Source organism: Endocarpon pusillum, assembly GCF_000464535.1.
Source record: "Endocarpon pusillum Z07020 unplaced genomic scaffold scaffold2099, whole genome shotgun sequence".
Taxonomy (NCBI): Eukaryota; Fungi; Ascomycota; class Eurotiomycetes; order Verrucariales; family Verrucariaceae; genus Endocarpon; species Endocarpon pusillum.
In genome coordinates, this window is record NW_006916137.1 from 8,267 (window position 1) to 30,375 (window position 22,109).

General features: G+C 46.0%; 6 protein-coding genes across 6 annotated transcripts; 4 read left to right on the plus strand and 2 right to left on the minus strand.

The window, feature by feature from the left end:
* Positions 1–8,547: 8,547 nt before the first annotated feature.
* On the plus strand, positions 8,548–9,572 carry EPUS_08726 (uncharacterized protein; the record flags this gene model as incomplete). The annotated part of the gene is made up of 2 exons (XM_007803251.1): positions 8,548–9,316; positions 9,379–9,572. 2 exons carry the CDS (start codon positions 8,548–8,550, stop codon positions 9,570–9,572), a joined length of 963 nt encoding a protein of 320 aa, XP_007801442.1.
* Positions 9,573–10,092: 520 nt separating this feature from the next.
* On the minus strand, positions 10,093–13,600 carry EPUS_08727 (DNA repair protein rad5; the record flags this gene model as incomplete). The annotated part of the gene is made up of 2 exons (XM_007803252.1): positions 10,093–11,134; positions 11,208–13,600. The coding sequence occupies 2 exons, from the start codon at positions 13,598–13,600 to the stop codon at positions 10,093–10,095; spliced, it is 3,435 nt and encodes a 1,144-aa protein (XP_007801443.1).
* Positions 13,601–13,986: 386 nt separating this feature from the next.
* On the plus strand, positions 13,987–15,322 carry EPUS_08728 (uncharacterized protein; the record flags this gene model as incomplete). The annotated part of the gene is made up of 2 exons (XM_007803253.1): positions 13,987–14,204; positions 14,338–15,322. The coding sequence occupies 2 exons, from the start codon at positions 13,987–13,989 to the stop codon at positions 15,320–15,322; spliced, it is 1,203 nt and encodes a 400-aa protein (XP_007801444.1).
* Positions 15,323–15,390: 68 nt separating this feature from the next.
* EPUS_08729 (AdoMet-dependent rRNA methyltransferase spb1) lies at positions 15,391–17,895 on the minus strand (the record flags this gene model as incomplete). Its single annotated transcript, XM_007803254.1, has 1 exon — positions 15,391–17,895. One exon carries the CDS (start codon positions 17,893–17,895, stop codon positions 15,391–15,393), a length of 2,505 nt encoding a protein of 834 aa, XP_007801445.1.
* Positions 17,896–18,243: 348 nt separating this feature from the next.
* Positions 18,244–20,857, plus strand: EPUS_08730 (uncharacterized protein; the record flags this gene model as incomplete). Its single annotated transcript, XM_007803255.1, has 2 exons — positions 18,244–18,393; positions 18,443–20,857. 2 exons carry the CDS (start codon positions 18,244–18,246, stop codon positions 20,855–20,857), a joined length of 2,565 nt encoding a protein of 854 aa, XP_007801446.1.
* Positions 20,858–21,547: 690 nt separating this feature from the next.
* Positions 21,548–21,970, plus strand: EPUS_08731 (uncharacterized protein; the record flags this gene model as incomplete). The annotated part of the gene is made up of 1 exon (XM_007803256.1): positions 21,548–21,970. One exon carries the CDS (start codon positions 21,548–21,550, stop codon positions 21,968–21,970), a length of 423 nt encoding a protein of 140 aa, XP_007801447.1.
* Positions 21,971–22,109: the final 139 nt, after the last annotated feature.

The window sequence follows — 22,109 nt, forward strand, 5'->3', positions numbered from 1 at the left end:
ATCGCTAGTACTTCCTCTACTAAGACAGCTATTAAGCGCTAACGCCTGGTTCGCATAAGTTATGCATATAGGCCGCAAGAGATTTGTGGGGCTGACTAAGGGTGCTAGGAAGAATTTCTCTGCTAGGATTTTTAGGCCCTTTTGTTGTCTGACATAGTGCTCGCCTCTCTTATTCCGCTGTAGAGCAAGGATATAAGGGTTAATATACAGCTTTCCTGCTACCCGCCTACTCTACTAAAAGAGCCTCTAAAGCCTATTATTCCCCTCTGCTATTTCTTAGTATTAGTTAAGTCATCAACTAGGCGTCTCTAGTTCGCTCTTAATACCTACTATATCTTCTTCTTTAGCTCCTTAAAAGAGCGTCTAAAGCTGTAGGTCTCTTTATTCGTAAGTAATAGTATATCTACGTCTTATATATTTTGCGCATACTAGCAGCACGCTAGCTTCAGAGGACCAACTTAAGCGTGCCTTTAGGCTTAGTGTCTAGCTCTAAGGCAGTGCTATAGTAATAGGGTCTCTAGGGCTTCTTAGATGCTTTATAGCAGGCTCTTTATCTAGTCCTATTAAGTTTAGTATAGTGCTTTTATAAAGCCTTCTCTGTCTAGCTTTACAAGTACAAATCACGTGCGTTTTATTAGTAATCCTTATAACACTTAGATGTCTAGATCTATCCTAATAGAGATGTAGTCTTATAGCAGGGCCTAGTGCTCTTCTAGGCCACAAAAGGTTACTTAATTACTTAGCACTTATAACATAAATATCAGGTTAATTACTAAGCTATAAGTGCCTCTTCTCTAGGTCGCCTCCCCTCTTAAAGTCAGCAGTCTAAGGTTACAACGGTTAGCTTTGTTAAGCAGGTGATTCGCATCCTGTTTACATGTAGTACTAATGCCTCCCTAAGCAGGGTAGTAGGTGTTAAAGTCTCCTAGTAGTAGGACCTCTCTCTTAGCCTTACTAAGAGCGTGGGCTATATATCTCTATTTATATATACGCGGTCTGCCTACTCTTAAGTTATATATATTTAAAATTGTTAACTTATTATTTTAAGTAGTTAAGGCTAGACTTACTATATTTAGGCTATACTACTTTTACCTTTAGTTTGTTATACTTACGTCTCGCCTTATTATAAAGTATACCCTAGTTTCAGGGCAGGCTTTATAAGCTAGTTTATAAGGCTTAAGGCAGTAAGTAGACTAAGTATATCTATTAAAGATTAGCTCTTAAATTGCTAGGACTTAGGGTTACATAAAGCTATTAAAGAGGGCATAGCTCTCTTATAAGTTACTGTTGCTATAGTTATATTAGATGACTAAGAGCTTATAGCTTATCTAGGCTTAGATTAATATCGCTTACCCTTGTAATTGTCATGCTTCTTGCCTGTAATATAAATACGCTATTCCAATTAATAATAAGCCTCTGCTAAGAGGAGCTTCTTACTACTTACTCAATATAAGTGGGTTATCCTGTACAGTATTAATTATTATTTATGTTAAAGGACTAGGCTCTTATTCTTTTGTAAGAGATTAGTGTCTACTTATTGCTCTGTGCTTGTGGCCTAAGGCTAACTGTTTTGTTTCTGCGCTTATACTATATACTATAGCTATGCGCATACTATACGCCTGCGCGTATAATACGATTCGTCTACGCTAGATACCTTCGTAGTACGATTAGTAGGGAGAGATCGCTGTGGTCAGTTGTCCTTTAGAGTCTTTCATTACCCAGCGAATGTAAGCTTCACGTCACGTTACGTTTCGAGCGGCTTCGCCGAAGCAGACAATGAGGAAGTCTCGAGAATCTACGAAGCGGTCCCATTATATAATCTAAAGAGACTTTTTAAAAGGCTGCGTTTTAAATAGCTGGGCATCCATAATTAGCCCTCTGTAGAGTGCTATACGTTACATCTCTTCTATTAGGAATCCTATTATCAGAGATCCTCTTGTCTTAACATGCTCTTTATATGCGTTTTGCAGGCGTTGCGCAGGCATTCTGTAGGAGTAAAGCCATCTGATTCTTGTGATCTGGAGTCCTAGGGTAATAGATTTAGAGGCTTTACAGATAGCTTATACTAAAAGCATATTATCTGCCTCTTTTCCTACTGCTACTAACACTAATAAAGGTACCCTTAGTATCTTGACTTAATAGTCTCTTCTGAAGATCTTAAAGTCCTTAGTAGAGGAGAAGACCTGTGCCCTGTCCCTTACAGCTTCTATTAATAGGGATACATTAATGTTGCCACTATATAGCACCTAAACTATTACTACTTCTAGTATTATTTTCTTAACTTCTTTAAGTATTTCCTTATTTAGTAACCCTTTTGTTTAAAGGGCTTAGACCCTGACTATATAGTTGATAAAGGGGGTCGCAGGCAAACCGCCTGTTAGCTATATCCTTATTACAGTGATGCTTGCCTAGATCACGCCTTAGGATTAGGGATTAGGTGTAGCCTTAAGGGAGGTCTTTAGTAACGCTTCAATATAGTCGAGCCTTGCCTCAACCCCTTCCCCTGCGTTTCTTGTGCGCGTTCCCTACAGTACGCGTTTGATAACTATGCTGAGCTGCTCTACCAGCTCTCTTCCGCTTATTGCCACTCCGCCGTTGTTTTCCTCCTCTTTTTTAAGACCCTCAGTAATATCTATCAAGTCTTTCTTTATTTGTTGCCAATTAGCATAGCTTTTCCTTTCCTGGTATTCTTCTCCTTCTTTGTTCGTCTGCCCCCCCTGAGAGCATGCTTAACACGTGTAGGCCGCACACGTTTCGCTACCATCTCCCCGAATAGCTATAGCTTCTCTCCGGCTCTATAAGCCTTGTTCTTATTGTTACTTGCTTATTCGCTTCAGAAGATTCACTTTACACTTGCTTGAGCCCCTTATCTTATATATATAAGGCCTTCTTATTAAAACTGCTTAGAAGCCTTAATTTATATAATAAAGAGCTAGAAAAAAGACTAGTACTTAGACTAGATATATATAATATATTTAATAAAATTATTACTCTCTCTTTTATATATATTTAGGCATATTTTGCTCTTTAAATATATAATCTTAAATCTATTAAATTTACTATTATCTCTTTAATTCTTTTTAGAGGTCTTTTAAAAAGAGAAAGCTAGTTAGTTATATAGTTAGATATACTAGTATTAGTAATCTACTTAAGGGTCTTACAGATTAGCGTCTCTAGTGCTGCAAGATAGACTTCTGTTCCGCCTTCAGAATCAAAGAAGAAGTCCTTTACGCTTGTGCTCTTTTCCTTGACTACTCTCGCCTTTAGCTTGCTCCCCTTGCATTGACTTGCTTAAGCCCTGTTAATAATCTCTCTAATCTCTTTTATATACTCCTTAATATAAGGACAGTTCCGCTATTTATAATTTCTTTAATAAGCAAAACATTTTAGTTATTATGACAGGCGTTCTTAAAACAAGATTATATTTTCTTAAGATTAAAAGTAGTATTTATATATTATAGATTATTAAGATAATTATTAGTTAAAGAATAACTAGAATTTTATTAATAAATAATAATATTGCTTAAAGATAATAAAAGTATTACTTAGTAGAGATTCTTTCTTAAGAAGTTATTATATAAGAGGTTTAATATTAAGGAGATGCTATAGAGAGTCTATAGAGCACGTTGTAACTTTTGCTTCTTAGACTTTGTCACGTGTCACGTTGGAAGCAGGCAACGAGTGCGCGAGATCTTCAGCCCATGTTGAGTGCTATCCTAAGACTGAAGAGTCGACGGTGAGGGCCCTGGGGTCGCTTCTATATAGCAAGCATGCCCCTTACTAACGTCTAGTGCTAATCAATACCCGGCGCCCTAGCGCTAGCGGGCGACAAGCATGGCAGCCGTGACAATAATATTATTTATTTTAATAATAGAATAAGGTAATAATTAGTATAGAATTAAATTAACTAAGGTAAAAAAGAATATATACTTTAATTATTATAGACTTTTAAGTAAAGAAAAAATATATTAGTTAATTACTATTATATTTAGTTAATTTTAACAGAGTTAATTAACTTATAAGCTATAATAAGCTAATTTCTAAGTCTTAGGATAAATTATAATGCGATTAATACCTCTGCTCTTAAATCTATAGACTTATAATTCTATAGCCCTAGAGTATTTAACTTACTTATATTCCACAATTAAGTATAACATAACTATACCTTGCTACAGGAGTAACAGCTCGCTTAGTAATCTTAATTAGGCCTTTACTTACTATTAATATCTATAGCTGTTCTGCACCGGGCTCGTAACCTATTAAACGGGTATACGGATTAGGAACAGCTATCAACACTATCAACAGTCACAACTTGCATGCAGAGTGAGATCACAGTGCATCTGCACACCAAGTGCAGATCCTGCTAGCGCATAGATCACGTGGTATATCCTGTGCCACCAGCACATAAAATCCTGTACTATACCTGATTAGGAATAACCTGACCGGGCAATATTTAGCTGTACGTATACAGCCAAATAGTTCAGACTATAGTCTGCTAATTAGCATACATTCTTAATACAAGGGATATAAAGTTGTTTAAAGAGTAAGTTGCTAAAAACAGAGTATACAATTCAAGTATTAGTTAATATAAGAGAGAGTCATTTATAAAGTTATAAAATCATGTTATTTTTGAGAGAGTAAGCAGTTATATAGTCTATTATAGCGTTATTATCTTGTTATAAAAAAACAAGTATATTATTAATAACTTCTGTAAGCATAGAATTCTAAATAACGCTATAGTTATGCTCTTTTAATTTCAAGATTTATACAGGAATTCCTTGAGCGTTTTTGCGAGTAGTACTAATACAGCAAATATATAAAGTAAGAAGTACTTATATAACGTTAACATTTAGAAACAGGTTATCTAAAAAGAAGCAAAAAACGCGCATTAAATGTATCTAATGTAAATGTTGTGCAAGACGAATAATAAGAGCGAACGTTAGTATAAGATATACTGTATTAAGCTCTGTGAGCTCCTTTTTGATAACTCGATCGACTTCTATGCCCTCTTAAGGGATAGCTTCAGGTCCGTCAAGGCAACTATGCTATAGCTAGTCGTACACATATCTAGCGTCGCCGAGTACCTATACCTTATAGCCCTCCTTAATTAGCTTATTCGGCAGCTTAACTTTATAAGAGCTGCGGCCTTTATAAGCAAGCATTGCCTCATCCACAGCTAGATAAGAGCTTGGTTACTAATTATTCTTGTAATTTTGCTTAATAATAGCACCAATTGGCTCTACTTGCTAAGCAAAGATCTCGTGATCCTCATAAGGAGCAGTCGTACGCTTTCGAAGCGTAAAATATCGATGAATTTGTTCATATCTTGTTAGGCTTAAGAATGCGCCCAAATAACCTGACTCGCTCTAATGTTCTTCATGTTTGGATAGCCTATGATATCCCATATAAAGCAAACAACTGATATATCGCCAGATGTCGGTTGAATTGAACGGTTTCCAGGATCTAGAAAGGAATTCAAGATCTTCTTTCTTGTCGAAATCCGTATTTTGAGCGTTTTCTGTATAGCTATTCGTTGATTTAACAATTCTATCGATAATAGTTGGCGTAAGGAGTCGTTGAAACGTATCAAGCTGTGAGAGACCTGCAGCTAGCGATTTGGCACGTTGAAATTGTAGAATAAGGGGCGGTTCGTACTCAGGGAGCTCAGGAAGTTGATTTTCGTCTATTTCGAGCGCTTTTGGAAGCGGCCCTGCGGCGATGGGTTTGAGCGTTGTTCGTTGCTCTGTTCGAGCAGTATTCTTCGTAACTTTTGGATCGCTAGCTGCACTAGGAGCTCCTTTGGCCTCCCATATAGTCTTGTGCTTTGGTATGCGTTTCGATCTGCGTAAACCCATGTCAGAAATCGACCTCAATGGTGAGACTCATCAAAAAGTCGAAAAGAGGCATGCCAAGACTCAAAATGCTTGGCACGCTAAAAAGGCACATTTAATCGACGGCGCATGGGATAATCGCGCATTTCGACGCATCTGTGGGGAGTCAGGACATTCGGGGACGTTGGTCAGGGTGTTTGTGGACCCGTGTTCAAGTCCCTAGCTCCAAGTTGCTCAGCATGGTACTATATCCATGGAATCAGGCCAATTCTCAGCAGGGGATTTACCACGGATTCTCTCCAGATCAAGTGTCCGCCAAGACTTTATTATTCCACTCCTTGAGTGTTCCAAAATTGGAGACTTTTCTGACAAGACTTCCCATTGACTAGTACTAGTAATTTGTCAAATTCACGGAGGCCGATTTGCTTTGACGAAAGCAGCGATTTGATCAGATTCGCCAAGCATTTGATTTGATTCAATTGACCAATCTAATTGATTTGATGGACACACTGCAATGACAATGCTCAGAGTGAGTTCCAAACGGTACATGCACATTCGGCAGTTGGGCAAGTCCCATATCTGCTGAGAACGATATGGGTCCACTGGCCTACCTTTCCGTGACGGCTTCATCAAGGGTTGGTATCTCTGCTCATTTTGGCAAGCTTCTCGTTGCCCAGAGCTTTTAGGAGGTCTTGTTGTTCCTTTAGCACTGGAAGCCTTTCTCCATCCCTCAACTGCTCAGCTTATTATAAGGAGGTCCTGAATGATACAAACAGAACAACTCTTGAGCTTCTTTGACGTTCACCCGAAGTGCAACAATTTCGGAACCCAGGGAACTATGATGGATTCCTGCTCTAAGCTCAATATGACCTTGTTGCCTGACTTTCTATCGATGGTTTGTTGATACTCTTAAAAATCTTTTTACATTCTCGCACTATTCATTCGCAGAATCCACGAAATTCCGTCATCGGAGCCGTGCGTGATAGTTTTGTCGAGCTGCTGGCTAAGTTGCTCAGGGTATCCATCAAATCAAATGAACCAAATTTAGCGCCGATTTAGTTCACTTGATTCATTTGGCAAACTAGTCAAATCTTGTTAGCAATAATTTTGTTAGGACAACTGTCGAGAATTTCCATCTCAGAAAAGGAGTCCGCCAAGACCTTTTATTTTTCTAACAAAAATATGCCAAATATGCCAAAATATGCCAAAATATACAACTTTTCTGCCAAGAGGTAATTTGATGGGTTTGACGAACGTGATTTGATTTGATTGCCAAGCATTTGATTTGATTTGACTAATTTGATTTGACTGGATACACTGAATTTAGTTGCTAAAGGAGAGCTCCCGTTGCAGCGATCTTTTTAGAAATGAGATTAAAATTTTCAGTGGTTCCTTCAACCATGCGTGCAAAGCCCAAGAGTTTGACTGACACTCTTGTACCCATGTCGGCCATTCGCAAGACGGCTGCCGCTATGCCGAATACCTCAGCACCAGACATTATGTCCAACTGTGAACAGTAATTGAAAACCGAAAACGGGGCTATCAAGCCGACCAGGACTCTTCTTCAGGCACACACTGCCTAAAGAAGTTCATGCTCGACGGTTAAATCATTCCAAAGATACTCCACAAAAGTGGCCGAGCTCTGAAAGTAGATAGCATAACCGTGACATGCATGGTACGAGGTCTTACAGTTTGTGCTGCCAGTTGTGAAGAGAATAGCGGGAAGTGTAGGCATCGTGGGGCAGGCCGATAGTTCTCATGCTCAGCCTGCCAAAGCAGCGGTGTACTCGACCCGCAGCCTGGCCCTTATTACTGATAGTGTGCATTAGTTCATATTTAGGTGTCTATTATCTTCGTACTTGAAAACTTTATGATAAGTCCTTCTGAGTGCTCATGATTGATCATAATAATCTATGCTGCATTTACGTACAGGTTGTTAAGAGAAAACAATTACTTCGGATCAATCATGACTCATCATGGTCATGCATGAACATCTAGAAAGATCTTATTACAAATCTAGAGAAGAAAATCACCTGGCGCAATATCTTGCATACAAACGTACTACAAATCGTCATAATTGATCATGATCGATCATAATCAATCAGAAGTGGTTATTTTAGTCAAGTATTACTTTAGATATTCTCGATTTCTGTTTTATCAGGATTCTTCTTAATTATTTGCATTACACTTACATACAAATCGTCGTGATCAGTCATGAGCAAGATTTATTGTACTGTTATCACCCGAGGTATTGGTGGCGTACGCTATCAGCGTCTGGCTGCAGGTAGAGTACCCCTCCGTATTCTGCCTCTGCGCAAAGGGAGACTGCAGTCACACACTAGGCAAGCTAATTAGCCCCTAATTGAGTCGTTTCCTCACGTGTTCTGAGGCAAAGATCGCGTCAGCAGCTAAACGTATCATGTGCACTGTGACGTATGTCCGGATTCGCTTCTTAACGGTAACCATTGTCCCGCGGAACACCAGCTATCATTGAAGCACAGCACCTCGTTATCAGGCCTGTAGCATTGAAGTCTTTGATCGCTTGGATCACAGTTTGAAATAGGTGCTCAATTGATGTCCTACATCGCATGTTGAGAACCTGGGTAGCGCTTCTCCAGCGACAGCTTATTGCCTTATTCCCTCGACATCCCACCTTGGCCCTCCATCTTCCATTCATAATTTTTGATTGTCCGCCAAGCCCTAATAGATTCTCAACATGGAAACAATCAGCAGCATAACCACCGTGGCCAGGAAGTCCGTCTTCGGCGAAAACGCCACAGCTACACAATCCGGCACTGAACCTCCTACCGGCGACGCACCAGGAAAAGGCACACCCGACGTCCCCTACGATCCCGGCAATGTTCCAGAGCAAGTCCCAACAGAATCTGGCGTTGAACCACCCTCTGGTGGCCCACCAGGAAAAGGCACCGCAGATGCTCCCTTCGACCGCGGCAACGAACCCGAACAAGTTCAAATCACTGGCGGTATAACCAATACAACAAGCGCGACTGATTCTGTACCCTCAAACACTACACCCGCCAACAACCCGGACCACTCAAATCCCTCAGAGATAAAGGCCGCAGTAGCATCCAACGACGCCTCAAACCCCACCAGCACCACAAAATTACCCAATGACACCGCCTCCTACGACACAGAATCCAATCCCCAACCCACCAGTACCGTGAAACCCAGCTCCCACTCGGCACTCTTCGGTCTAGGCAAAAAGGAAGACGGAGGTGCAAGTGACACAATCCACCCGCCAAAGAGCTCAAGGGAGCTCACAGGTACGATCGCCGAAGCGGCCGAGGTGATGAACGAGCAGGCTGAAAAGGAGAGTAAAGGCGCGACTGAGGATGATACGGGGGGGTATGTGGGGTTGAAGAAGGCGGCCATGGAGGAGGAAGAGAAGAGGAGAAACGGCGGTGCTTCTGAGGGCACGGGTTGGGCGCCCGGCGCAGCTGTCACGGCCGGTGAGAGAGAACCGAGTACGTTTTATCCCTCTCTTTCCCTACGTTATGGGTTTCGCTAACAAGATGTCCTTCAACAGGGTCCATCGAGAAAAAGGACAGTCTCGGTCGCGAAATCAGTCCCGGCGAGATGCCAGATGGCACGCACAGGAAATCCATCGCCGAGGGTATGCCTCAGGGACACCATTTTGGGAGGAAAAACACGGGCGGCAACGGGGAGAAGAGTGGTGGGTTTAGGGATCGATTGAAGGATAAGTTCAGGTCGAAGAAATAGCGGAACAAGCGATCGTGGTTAAATGGGGTCGGTTACGGTGTTTAGAGGTAGGGGCTACTGGAAGTACATATCTCTGGTTGTGAGCTACGTGAACATGAATCTGGGTTTGCAGGTGCTTGAACAACCCAGCAGCGGCGTTGCGATGTGGGCATAGAGAACTCAAGGATTTCTTTTCGATTTGCTGTCTCCTTTTCTGCCTGCAGCTTCTTGACCGATAGACCGCCTCTTCACATTCCTTAACCTAAGGCGCCAGTGGAGTTACGTTGTCGGTACTGCTACTGTTGAGTTGACACATAATACAGCCTGCTGCACGGCTACGAGAGAGATCGATAGAATACGAATACCAAAAAGTGAAGAACAAGGTTATATGGAATATTCTTGATACAGCTTTGTTGCAGGCAAGATACTATTCATTGTTGGCCACGCTCTCGGAGCAGAGCTTGCTGTGTGAATCGAGAGGAAAAAGCCTGGCAAACCCCCCCAATAATCCTGATTCCGCTCCGACCAACTACTAGTACCCTCAGCCCAACAGCATTTCCAACTCTTCAATCCTCCTCCGCTTCTTCTCTTCCTCGCCCCCTTCACCCTGAGACTGACCCACCCCCAGGCTGCCCGCAACTGCCATCTTCCGATCCTGAACCCTCAACATCCTTCCTTCAATACTTTCCTGGACGATAAACCGTGTCACATGAACTTCGTTGGTTTGTCCCATCCTATGTACACGATCAATTGCCTGGGCTTCTACGGCAAAGCTCCACCATGGATCCATCATGAAGACGCGGCTTGCTGCCGTGAGGTTCAGGCCCACGCCGCCTGCACGGAGGCTGAGGAGAAGGATTCGAGGTGCCGAGGCGTCTTCGGCGTTGAATGCCCGTAATACTTGTGCGCGTTGTTTCTGGGACATGGAGCCATCGAAGCGGAGGTGCGTCAGATTGTTACGCGAGAGGTGAGGGGCAATGAGGTCGAGAAAGGATGTGAATTGTGAGAAGACCACTGACTTTGTGGTGCTTGGAAGTGCCACAAGGTGCTTGGTTAGAGCGGCGATTTTGGCTGATGTGCTGGCAGAGGGTGAAAGAGGATTGAGACGGCGGAGAGAAATGCGCGGTTTTGATACGGATGAATCCTCAACCGGGGTTGCGGAGGTGTAGAGGTCATCTGATGAGGTCGAAGATGCTGGCGATGCGCTTGCTGACAGAGCAGAACCGTAACGCACGACCTCAAAGACATCACGAGGGTTGATTGTCTCTCGACAGGAGAAGCATCTTGGTTTCTCGCCCTTACCAGTTTGATGCTCAATGTAATCCTCCAGACACTTTTTGCATGCACTATGCCAGCAAGCAGTAACCGCAGGATCAATCATTGGTTCTTCAGCACATATAGGACATTCGCCAGAAGATTCGGTCTGGATCTGGCGAAGAGCGTGGGTCGTGAAATTCAGAGCTGAGTCTTGTGTTGTCCAAGCACCCTCACTTTCCGCTGATGTCGTTGTAGCTGTGAAACGATCTATCAACTCCTGCAAATCCATATCATGCTGCCGCATCTTCCTCGTCTGCGACAATAGCCTGATTTCGAGTCAAGACAGGATGACAACAAGATTGCCTAAGCCGTAGAATCTGCGCGAAAATCGTAGTATACGATTTCAGCAGAGTACCTGCCTCAAGCGAGGCGTTGAAAGCGCGCTTCGCACGCATGAAGACGAAATCATAGACTTCCCTTTCTGGCCTTGACAGCTCAATCTCCTCAATAGTAATTGTACGAGGAGGCAATGGCACAAGTGCCTCTCCTTCGGGTGTCTTCATGTCCTTTGTGCGTCGCAGAACTAATGGCTCAAGTACTGTTTGCACAACATTAATGGCCCGAGCAATTTCTTTCTGCTCAAATGGGACCGTGATAAAAGTCTTCCAAAAAGAAAAATTGCTCCAAGGCTCGACTTTGAGGAAACGGACAAGACTGAAGAGATCTTCTAAGCGATTGACAATCGGTGTACCCGTCAAAACCCAACGGTGTTTTGCCTCAATCTCATAGCAAGCCTTTGCCGTCTTGGACTGCCGGTTCTTGATTGTGTGAGCCTCGTCGAGTATGATGCGGAAGAACTCAACCGAGAAGAGGCCACCATGTGAGCCTCTATTGCCAGCCAGATCTGCGACCTGGTTAAATTCTGAAAGAACAGTGCCATAACTTGTTATGATCACACTGGGTGCCGAGGCAGCATTGGCTGTGCAGCACAGGCTCTGCAGATTCGCTGTTTTATCATTGCCGTAGTAGACAAGACTCTTCATAGAGCCTGCCTTCGATGCCTTACTAGCTTCACTTTCCCACTGCGCTAAGAGCGACATAGGAGCTACAACCAGGGTAGTGCAGGGAGCAGGCTCAACAGCTGACGAAGTATGCGGGAGTCGTGGCAGGCTGTTGACACTTGTGATTGCTGCTCCACTTGCAGCCATCGCGACATCCGATCGATGAGAATGTATCAGACTAAACATCTCGATCGTCTTGCCCAAACCCATTTCGTCGGCCAAAATACCACCCAGGCAATTCTGGTCCTGCACGGGAAACTCGAGACTGATCTCGCCAGAGTAAGGGTTGACGTAGAACTGGGCTTGACCTTCCACAGTAGGGAGATCTTGGTCGTCGACATCCTTGCTGGGCCATTGATATTCCTCCCAGAGGGGATGCATAGAATCATGCCTTGATGATTTTATGTCCCTTTCTTTGCTTAACATCCAATGCAATGCTTGTTTTTGGTATTTACGCAAGCTCAAGGCAAAAGTGTCAGCAGGCTCAGCTTCTGGCATGCTGAAATCAAAGGACTGTGCTTTTTGATAGAGTGTATTCAATTGATCTTCCTCAAGCTCTTGGCCATCCTCGTCTTCTGATGGCGGGGATGAGGCGCCGTCTTCTCTGGATTTCTTTGGCTTTTCCTTGTCGTACTGCTCCGCCATTTCCGCCGCCTTGAGTATTCCATCCTTTTTATGCCTCGACATCATCTCGTTCGTGGTTGTTGGGTGAAGGTTGATCTCATCAAAGAGTTTGACCAGTGCGACCTGCCGCAGTCGCAGATCCTTTTCCTCACGGCTTTCCTTTTCCTCAAATATTCCCGTGGCTCTGTTGTCATTGTTTGGCCGCAAAAACGCCCCACCCTCAAAGGCTGTTCGTAGGAAATAACATCTCAGCTGTAAGTAGATCGTGTCATTCACCCGAAGCCTATCAGGTGCATAGACACAAGCGCCTTCTAGTCTGCAAAGCTTCTGATCGAGCAGGGTGGAGACCCATTTCGCTGTCTCCTCCGGCAGCCGACCAACCTCTTGTCCTCGGGAATTTGTAAACCTAGTCACAACGTCCGACTTCTGAGTTCTTGGAATGACTTGTATAACCTTTCCTCCTCTTCCAAGTTTCGTCTTTGGTGCTATTTTTGACCTTTCGATACGGACCTTCTCGCCATGGGAAATCAATCCCGTGCCACTCTTGGTAGACCATGCACCCACGCCAAATGCTCCTACGTAACGCTCCTTTGGCATCACTTTCAGTGCTGCTGAAACGGGGGACTCGCCGGGTTGCAGCCGATGGGGAGAGCTCTTCCGTCTTTCAGCTGAGTTCGAACCTCCGGAATCGGACACGCCTACGGAAGGTTGACCAGCGGTAGGATCAACCTTTCGCACCGTCTCGACGGAGGAGGCAGCAACCTTCCATGAGCCGTCTAAGTACATGTTTATGGCTCGCTCCATATCGTCTCCAGCCGCATGACGGATTTTCTGTAGCTTGTCGATGGGAACATCTTCACCTATAAAAGCTGCAAAGGTCTTTACGTCGAATCTGGCGGAAAGATCAGTCGGCCCAAGCGGTCCTGAATCTGTCGCATCGGTCTCGCTTGACTTTGAGGGGTTGATCGTGGAGGTCGACGACGAGGGTCTACTGGAGCTAGCGGCAGAGGGTATGTTGGGTGCATCCTGAGGCGAGACATCATCTGGATCGTCCACGAAGAAGCGCCTCTTCTTGACAGGTCGATGCTCTAGGTCCGGAGCACTCATCGTGGAGGTTGGCTGGTGGCTTGGTTGTAGAGGCAGCACGGTACCAGATGCGTAGATGCTAGATGCGTACGGAATTAGATGCGTAGATTCCCGATGAGCTTTCTCGCGTGTCGCGTCGGCACGTGATCAAAAGTCTAAACAGATTCCACAAGTACTGTATGCCCATGAAGATCTGTCGGATATACCAACTTCGTCGGCTCAAGGATGTATGTGCTGCTGAGCAACCAATTCTGCCTTTCTCCTTTGCACCATTCAAAGAAACGAAGAACGTCATCGGTCTGCGAGGAAGGGGTGCTCAAAACACGTTCAATTCTGCCATAAGTGGAACCGCAAATCTCGTCCTTGTCTAAGCAGTTTGACATAGATTCCGAATTGCTGTTTCAAAGATGACGAAGCTGTTCCCATCTTTACTGGCTCCGGATGTGGCTTATAGTGGCCTTGCCATGTCCTCCAAATGCAAAGCCAGACGAAGCTCTCTCGAAGCACGGACCTATTTCCTTCGAGCACGTCGAGCTTTTTCGTCCACCTCGCAAAAACGTTCGCCGGTGAACGACCGTCCGAAGGATGTGAAATCTGCCCGAGAATACTGTTCGCAGTTGGTAAGGTATGCCAAGTCCATTTATTTTGTTCCATCGTCTCCTCGAGTCCTATCGATCTTGTGGTTGCCAATATGGAGACAGTTTGCGAACGCGACGTGGGTGAGGTCTTGTCTTTTTCGACCAGCTGACAGACCTTAGAAAATATGATTCGCCCTCCTATACACTGCAAAGGTTCATACCACCGCACATGCTTTCAGCATATCTGGCCATACGTGCCTTCAACATTGAAGTAGCACGAATAGCGGATCTCGTCTCAAACCCAACCATTGGTGCTTTTCGAATGCAATTCTGGAGAGACACCATCAACTCCTCTTTTGACGCTCAGCCGCCGGCTGAACCTGTCGCCATCCTCTTGGCCTCCGTTCTGGAGCACTATAGATTAAACAAGTCGTGGTTTTTGCGCGTCATCAATACTCGGGAAAAGTATCTGGCTAATCCTCCATACACCAATCTCAACGATCTTGAAGCATACGCTGAGAATACATATTCGACGCTCTTGTACCTGACGCTGAGCGCTTACCCTCTCAACTCTATCACCATGGATCATATCGCTTCCCATATTGGCAAAGCTGCTGGCATATGCGCCGTTCTGCGTGGCCTCCCGATTCTAGCCTTCCCACTGCCTCCCAGTCATCACCCTAGTGCTAGCAGTGGCCTTGGAGTTCCGCCTCCAGGTTCTCGCCGTGGGGCCATCACTCTTCCGCTCAATATCATGGCCAAGTCCGGGGTGCGCGAAGAGGACATCTACCGGCAGGGCGGTAATGCACCGGGATTAAAGGACGCAGTCTTCGAAGTTGCAACTCGAGCTTCAGATCATCTCATCACAGCACGAAGCATGCTGAGAAGTGTTCAAGGCTATGAAGATGTTGATCATGAGTACGAGCATGAACATGACGAAGGACACGATTATGGTAATCATACCGGTGTACGACTGAGTAGTGATACGAGAAGGAAGGAATACGAACAAGGTTTTGGTATCGTCATGGGACCAGCTGTGTCAACACAACTGTGGTTGGACAGATTACAAAAGTGTGATTTCGACGTCTTCAATGCCGGGCTCAGAAGACCAGAATGGAAATTGCCGTTTGTGGCTTGGTGGCGATCTAGGAAGCAGCAATTCTAGGCAATCAACTCCAGGAAGGACTGGACATTAATTTTGAACGCGTGAAAACGGCAGATCAATTGCAGCGACTACTTCTTCTTCTTAGCCAGTCTCTTTTCTGCCCTCACATCCTTCTTCAACCTCCTATCCACAATCTTATACTTCCCCTTGACGCCCCTCGGCCTCCCCGAAATCCCCCTGTTCCCGCCTGTCGCCACAACAAGCTTAACCTTCGGCTTCGGCTTCTTCTTACCCGCCTTACTCATCAATTTCGCGATCGTAGACGCCTTGTCCTTCTCCGTCATCCCCTCCTCATCAAGAAGCAATGCGCTCTTTTTCCTCAACCTCTCCAGCTTCTGCGCCGCCTTGAACTTCTTCCGACTTCGCGCCTCGCGTACCTTTTTGATGGGTCGAGCGTTCAACGCACGGAGCTTCTCGCGGATCGCGGATGCCGCGGCGGCGGTAATGGGCCGCTGGGGCTTGCTGTGCTTGCCTTCGTCGTCGAGGAACCAATCCGGCAGGCCGTCGACGTCGCGGAAGGCATATTTATTGAAGCCGTCGTCGGTGAGGTCAGCGCTGGTTTTCTCACCGGTGGCGATGCTTTGTGCGAGGGCCATGGCTTCGGCGGTTATGATGTCGATGTCTAGCTGGCCATTTTTCGTTCTAGGGTCGTCATTTTCGGATGCGGTAACTTGCTCGATTTTGCTGTCATCGCCATTCGATGATGGATTTTGAGCATTTTTTGTCTGCTTTGTATCTTTTGCTGGTTTATTAAAACTAGAGGCCGAGGCTGACTCGACGCTCGCGTGCGTTGCTTTGCTAGTGTTAATAGCGACATTAGGCTTTTCCTTTATGGAGTTTTCGTGTTCATGTGCTAGTGCTTCGTTCTTACGATCGTCTTCTTCATCGTTCATTTCTATCGCACTGTCATCATCTCCAACCACATCGGCGATGCCTAGGTCTTGAAAAATGTCCTGATCAAAGAACATGGAAGCTCTATTTGACAAGGCCTCTGCAGCAGTAGCTGGGCGCAGCGGCAATACCATCTCAGCATCGGCGTCGTTATCAGACGCATCTTCAGCCTCCGAGCCAGAAAAGCCTTTGAAGTCATCTGTCTCTTTCTGCTTCCGTGCTCTCTTTGCTCGTTGCTTTGCGTCATTGTCTTCCTTCCGTTGCTGATAATTCTCGTAGAGTGTGTCAAGCTCCCTGTCAAGCCTATCTCCGTCTTCGTTGGAGTCAAGGTCTGATTCGGAATCTTCTGAGGTTTCAGATTCTTCGTCCGCAACATCCATTTTTCCAGATGCAACTTTAGTGATCGACTCGGCTTTATCAGCGGATTTGAGGTTGAACATGGCGCCGTCGCCATTCGGTCCCTCCTGCTCCAATCCAATGTCATGCGGTGTAGTCATATGCATTTGCAGGCGCACCAGCTCCTTCTGCTTGCGCTCATTCTCTTTGCGACGTTCTTTCTTCTTCTTTGAGCTCTCTTGGTCTCGGAGTCTCTGAAGTTCTTCCTGGATCTTCATTTCTTCGTCCATGGATTCTACTTCCGCAACCTCTTCTCCTTCCTCGGGTTCCTGTTTCTTATTCTTGGCTGACAGCCCAAACTTCTCCCGCACTTTCAACCTCCACCTAAGCAGATTCCGAAACTCTTTGCGGCCTAGGACCTTCAGATCCGAACAGCACGTACGTATCTCTTCTGTTGTCTCCGGAAGCCGTTCTAACGTCGCTAGTGCCAGGTCCCCATTTGGTCCTTGTTCAAAGCTCAGCGTGTTCACGGAGCCTAAGATGGCAATTGGGTCGGTCGTGTGAATGAACTCGGTAGCAGATGTCTCTTTATGCTGAGTGTATTCTCCTTCTTCATAACCCTCTCGCTTTCGTTTTTTCTTCTCTGGATTGAACACCTTTGCTTCGTTATTGGGAGTAGCCTCTTCTACATCTGCAAAAACGTGTCGAGGGTCCAAAAACTTGGGATCCATATGCTTTGGTGCCTTGAACCCACGACAGACAACGAAGATTTCGGCAGAAACATTCCTGGATGATGGTGGCTTGGTAGCCTCAACGTTTGTAAACAATTTCTTAAATACCCACATCAACGCGTTGTAGTCTTTTGACCTGAACACTTTGGTAACAAACGTTCCACCTTCAATGAGGAAGTTAGTTGCCAGTTTCAAAGCCTGTAGAACCAATTCTGCTTGGGAATATGCATCCTGCACCCATGCCACGCCAACATTGGGAGCTCCATCGTGTAGTACGGTGTCGGCCTTCCAGGTCTTCAGATGTTGCCGGATGGTAGCCCGGCATTTGTCAGATGTGATGTCGCTCTGGAAGGTAATTGCTCGAGGTATGGGCTTTATAGGCGCAAGATCCACTCCCACGATAATACTCTGAGTGGGCATTACCTCTGCAGCGACTTGACACCATGATCCAGGTGCAGCGCATAGATCCAGGAGGACTTTACTCTTCTCCAGAAACCCATACTTCTTGTTCAGCTGTATAAGTTTGAACGCTGCTCTAGCTCTATAGCCCTTCTCTTTGGCTAGTTTGTACCATTTATCGAGACGGCCTTTACCATGCTTCTTCTGGATTGCCATTGTGTGTAGGCGCCGCTAGGACCGACCCGTATATGACCCTATGGTGAAGGCCTACGGCAACTCAGCAATCTTCGTGTGGTGCATTGAAGACTTGCCCGGAAGATCTCACACGGCGTTGCTTTTGAACATTCAATTCTCGAATTTTTTTGCGGAAAATATGTCTACATGCGCCACAGATTGTGGGGAAGCCTGCAGCCACGTCTCCGAGCCAAGATTGAGGCTCTGCAGCGTCCGTCTGATCAACATCAGGTTTGGAACAAGGAACGGCGCATATGACGACTTGTATGTTCAACATTACATCTGGATGTGATCAGCACTGTTACATATGCATAAATCTCACAGATCTATATGGCACCAAATGATTCGCAAGAGCATTCTACACCAAACCTTGACGGCGCACAGAACTCTATATCCCTCGAAGAACCTTCCCAGACTGGGTCAATAGCAACACCAGAGACAAGTGTAGTCGCAAATTCTCCTGAGAAAACTAAACGATCCGTATGTTTGGCAATTACTTCACCTGCTGATTCGGCTGACATGGTCATAGAGTTGGTACAACAGGACCTGGCCCCGCAAAACCGCGCCCATTACCCAGAATGCTCGTGAAAGTATATCTTCTGCCAGCAATACTGCCTCAGAAGTCGTTCCATCTGTCAAACGACCCGCCAAACCAAAGACCAAACGAACGCCTTCTCTGCAGTTGACGCTGGGGAAAGCGACCTCAAGCCGGTCCCCCCCAGCCGACGCTACGACGACGAGGGTCAATGCAACCTCGAGGGGTTCCATCTCGTCTCCAGCGACATCAAAGCCTAATACAGTAGTTGAAGAGCAAGCGGAGATTGATGGTTCACAAAATTCTCGATTCAAGCGGGGTGGCAACGAAGAGATACACCCAAAAAACCCTAAGACTCCAGATCCTCCGCAGCCTAACGATTCTAAGGGTAAAGAGGCTTCAGAGCCCGAGGAAAATCCAACTTCTATCCAGGCAAATGGAGGTCCGGGCTGGCTCGGCTGGTTATCCAGAACAAATGGACAGCCGGAGCAGGCCTCAAGTTCTGCACCGCCGAGCTTGAGGAGCCCTAACCCACCGCTGCCACCCGAAGAGCTATCGTCGTCGTGTTCGCAGACGTTAGATGCGAATATCAAAGCACTTCCTCCCGTGCCTGGCGATCCCATGCCAACGCCTTCAAAACGTAGCTGGCTTCAGATGTGGAGTGGGGGCTCTGCCAAAGAGGAGCCAAGCACTTCCAAGGAAATGCAGGACAAAATGGACCCTAGCGATCAGAATGCTGACAGAGATTTGGCGGCGGTGGAAACGAGCGCAAATGACTTTTCGGTGTCTGACTCTCAAATTCTACCAACCAAATCATCAGCGCCCCCAACACTGCAAGAAGATGGTGCAAAATCCTCAGGCTGGGTGTTCTGGTCACGAGACCGCAAAGCAGATGACGCATCGAGAACCCCCAATGAGCCTCATGTTGGTGAAATAGCGGTCTCGGACACACCATCGCAGAAGCGGCCAAGGAGGGCATCTATAAGTCTTGAACGGCCCAAGTCGGCAAATATATCAAAAGAGTCCCAAACGCCAGTCGCCACCGGTCGTAAGACATCGAAATCAGCAGACCTATCTGCACTTCAAGTAAAAGACACGGGGCAGGCGAACTCGATGCAAAATACTTCAGAGGCTCAAAAAGATGGCACAGTCACTCCAATGTCAGCCAAGCTACCGGGTGCAGAGGTCAAAGCATCAAAACAATTGCAAAGCGCAATACCAAATCTTCTTCTCCCCTCGTTCAACGAAACTTTTATATTGCAGGAAACACCAAGTCTGCTTCAGCTGCTAAGCCGGTTGTTCAACTACAATAGACCTTCAGAGGATAAACATTTGCATAAGATCAAAGAAGTGCCCAGATTGAGGAGCGCTCTAGCGATCGGTGTACATGGCTATTTTCCAGCTCCACTTATTCGCACTGTGTTAGGACAGCCGACCGGCACTTCGATCAAGTTCGCTGACATGGCGGCGAAGGCAATCAGAAAGTGGACCGAAAACCGAGGTTACTCCTGTGAGGTCAAGACAGCGGCGCTTGAAGGTGAAGGCAGGATTGCTGAACGAGTAGATCTGCTCTGGAAATTGCTTCTGAATTGGATCGATGAGATAAGGAAGGCAGACTTCGTCATGGTCGCTTGTCACAGTCAGGGTGTACCAGTCGCTCTGGAGCTCATCGCTAAGCTGATCGACTTCGGTTGCGTCAACTCGGCCAAAATAGGCATTTGTGCAATGGCAGGAGTGAGCCTTGGGCCTTTCCCTGATTATAAGTCGCGCTGGATTAGCGGATCAGCTGGGGAGCTGTTCGAATTTTCGAATAGCGCCAGCACCGTTTCAAAGGACTATCTCACAGCGGTTGAAACTGTGCTTAGGTTCGGCGTTCATGTGCTCTATGTTGGTAGTATCGATGATCAACTGGTATCTCTGGAATCATCGACCTTTGCGCCCATTTCGCATCCTCATATCTACCGGGCTGTTTTTGTGGATGGCCGTATACACGCCCCGAACTTCTTGGTTCACTTAGTGGGTTTTGCTTTGAAATTGCGAAACCTCAGTGTTCATGACCATGGTCTCATACGAGAGCTAAGCGGTCCGCTTGCAGGCAGCCTCTACACCGGTGAAGGCCATTCTCGCATATATGAAGACAGCAACGTGTATGATCTTGCTGTCGAGTTCGCTTTGGAGACAAATACTATCGTGGGCGCGCCACTATCGCAGAAACCGAACTCAACTCCCTCCTCGAACCCATACATACTGCCTTGGGCTGTAAGGGGTATTCTTGAGGAGGATTTTGTGAAATCTGATCTTCGTGATGAGGCGAATGAGCTGCTTAGGCAATTTGACGATTGGAAACCGACCACAAAAGTTCTAAAAGATGTGAAGTTCAGGCTCGAGGGCATTAGATCAAAGCTGTGAAGGAACAGGATGAAGTGCTGCAACACAATCCACGGTTGGTCCGTCAGAATTTCAGAATTTCTCTTGCACGGCAGAAGTGACATGTTGATCTGGTATAGGCACCAAATGGCACAGACCTGTGAATCGGTGAAGCTGCTGTCGCTCTGCCCACTTCTCGCCATGTACCAAAATCGGGTAATTAGTGCAAGCGTAAGGATTCTTTGGTGTTTTTTCCTTACTTCAAGTCAGGGGCAAGAGACGTCATGGCACAACGCGGTAGTGTAAGCCGCAACGCATGCTGTGTGCAAATGTGGTGCCCTGGTTGAAGGATTTCGGAGGAGTATCTTGGGCAGGCTAGAGGCTGATTAAACGATTCAGTCGTGAGAATAGAGTGAGGGTGTGTTTACGAAGAAGCAAAGTATGAAAGACTAGAAATTTTAGAAAAGATGCGATAGAATGATACTGATATGTAAATATTACTTGACAGATCTAAGCCGTTACATACGAGGGAAACTCTGACGCCCTCTTTTTGGAGCGAGGGATGTCCGCTAGCGGCTCAACACTACGTAACCAGCAACACCATGACGAATTTTCTAAAATACGGTTTCTGTACAGCTGAAATTGTCTGCAAATTCAGACTGTTCATGGCTCAGCTTTAGCACGACTGCTATCAGCGAGGGCATACGTGTGGGGTTCCTGCAGACCTATACAATGAGCTCTTCACGTTTTCCGACTGAGGAACAGTCATCAGAACTTGGCCACTATGCAATGGACCGGGTTGGTGATATCGAGCTCGACCAACTTCTGGAAGACGAGGGTGCTTCTACACAAGAGCCTGAAAGGTCCGCAAGTGCTATATCACCACCGGCTAAGGTTGTGAGTGGGATAACTCTGCGACTTTATATCTCTCATTTTCTGTCTACTTGGAACTCCAGAGTCTTCGAATTTGGTGCTGTCCTCTTCATTGCGGAAATATTTCCTGGCACACTGTTGCCGGTGTCTGTTTACGCTGTTGTGCGCGCTGCTTCAGCCATTTTGCTCTCATCAAAGGTTGGAAGATATATCGACGTCAATGACCGACTGAAGGTGGTGAGAGGTTCAATCGGCAAGTCCATCAAGGAATGTTCGCCCTAGGATATGTAACTCTAACAGATCAGGCGCTCGCAGTGTGCCAGCGAATTTCCGTGGCACTCTCCTGCACCGGATTATGGACATTGTTAGTGTTTCCTGGCATCTCAATGGTCCCCAAGACTCTCCTGTTAGTCATTCTTGC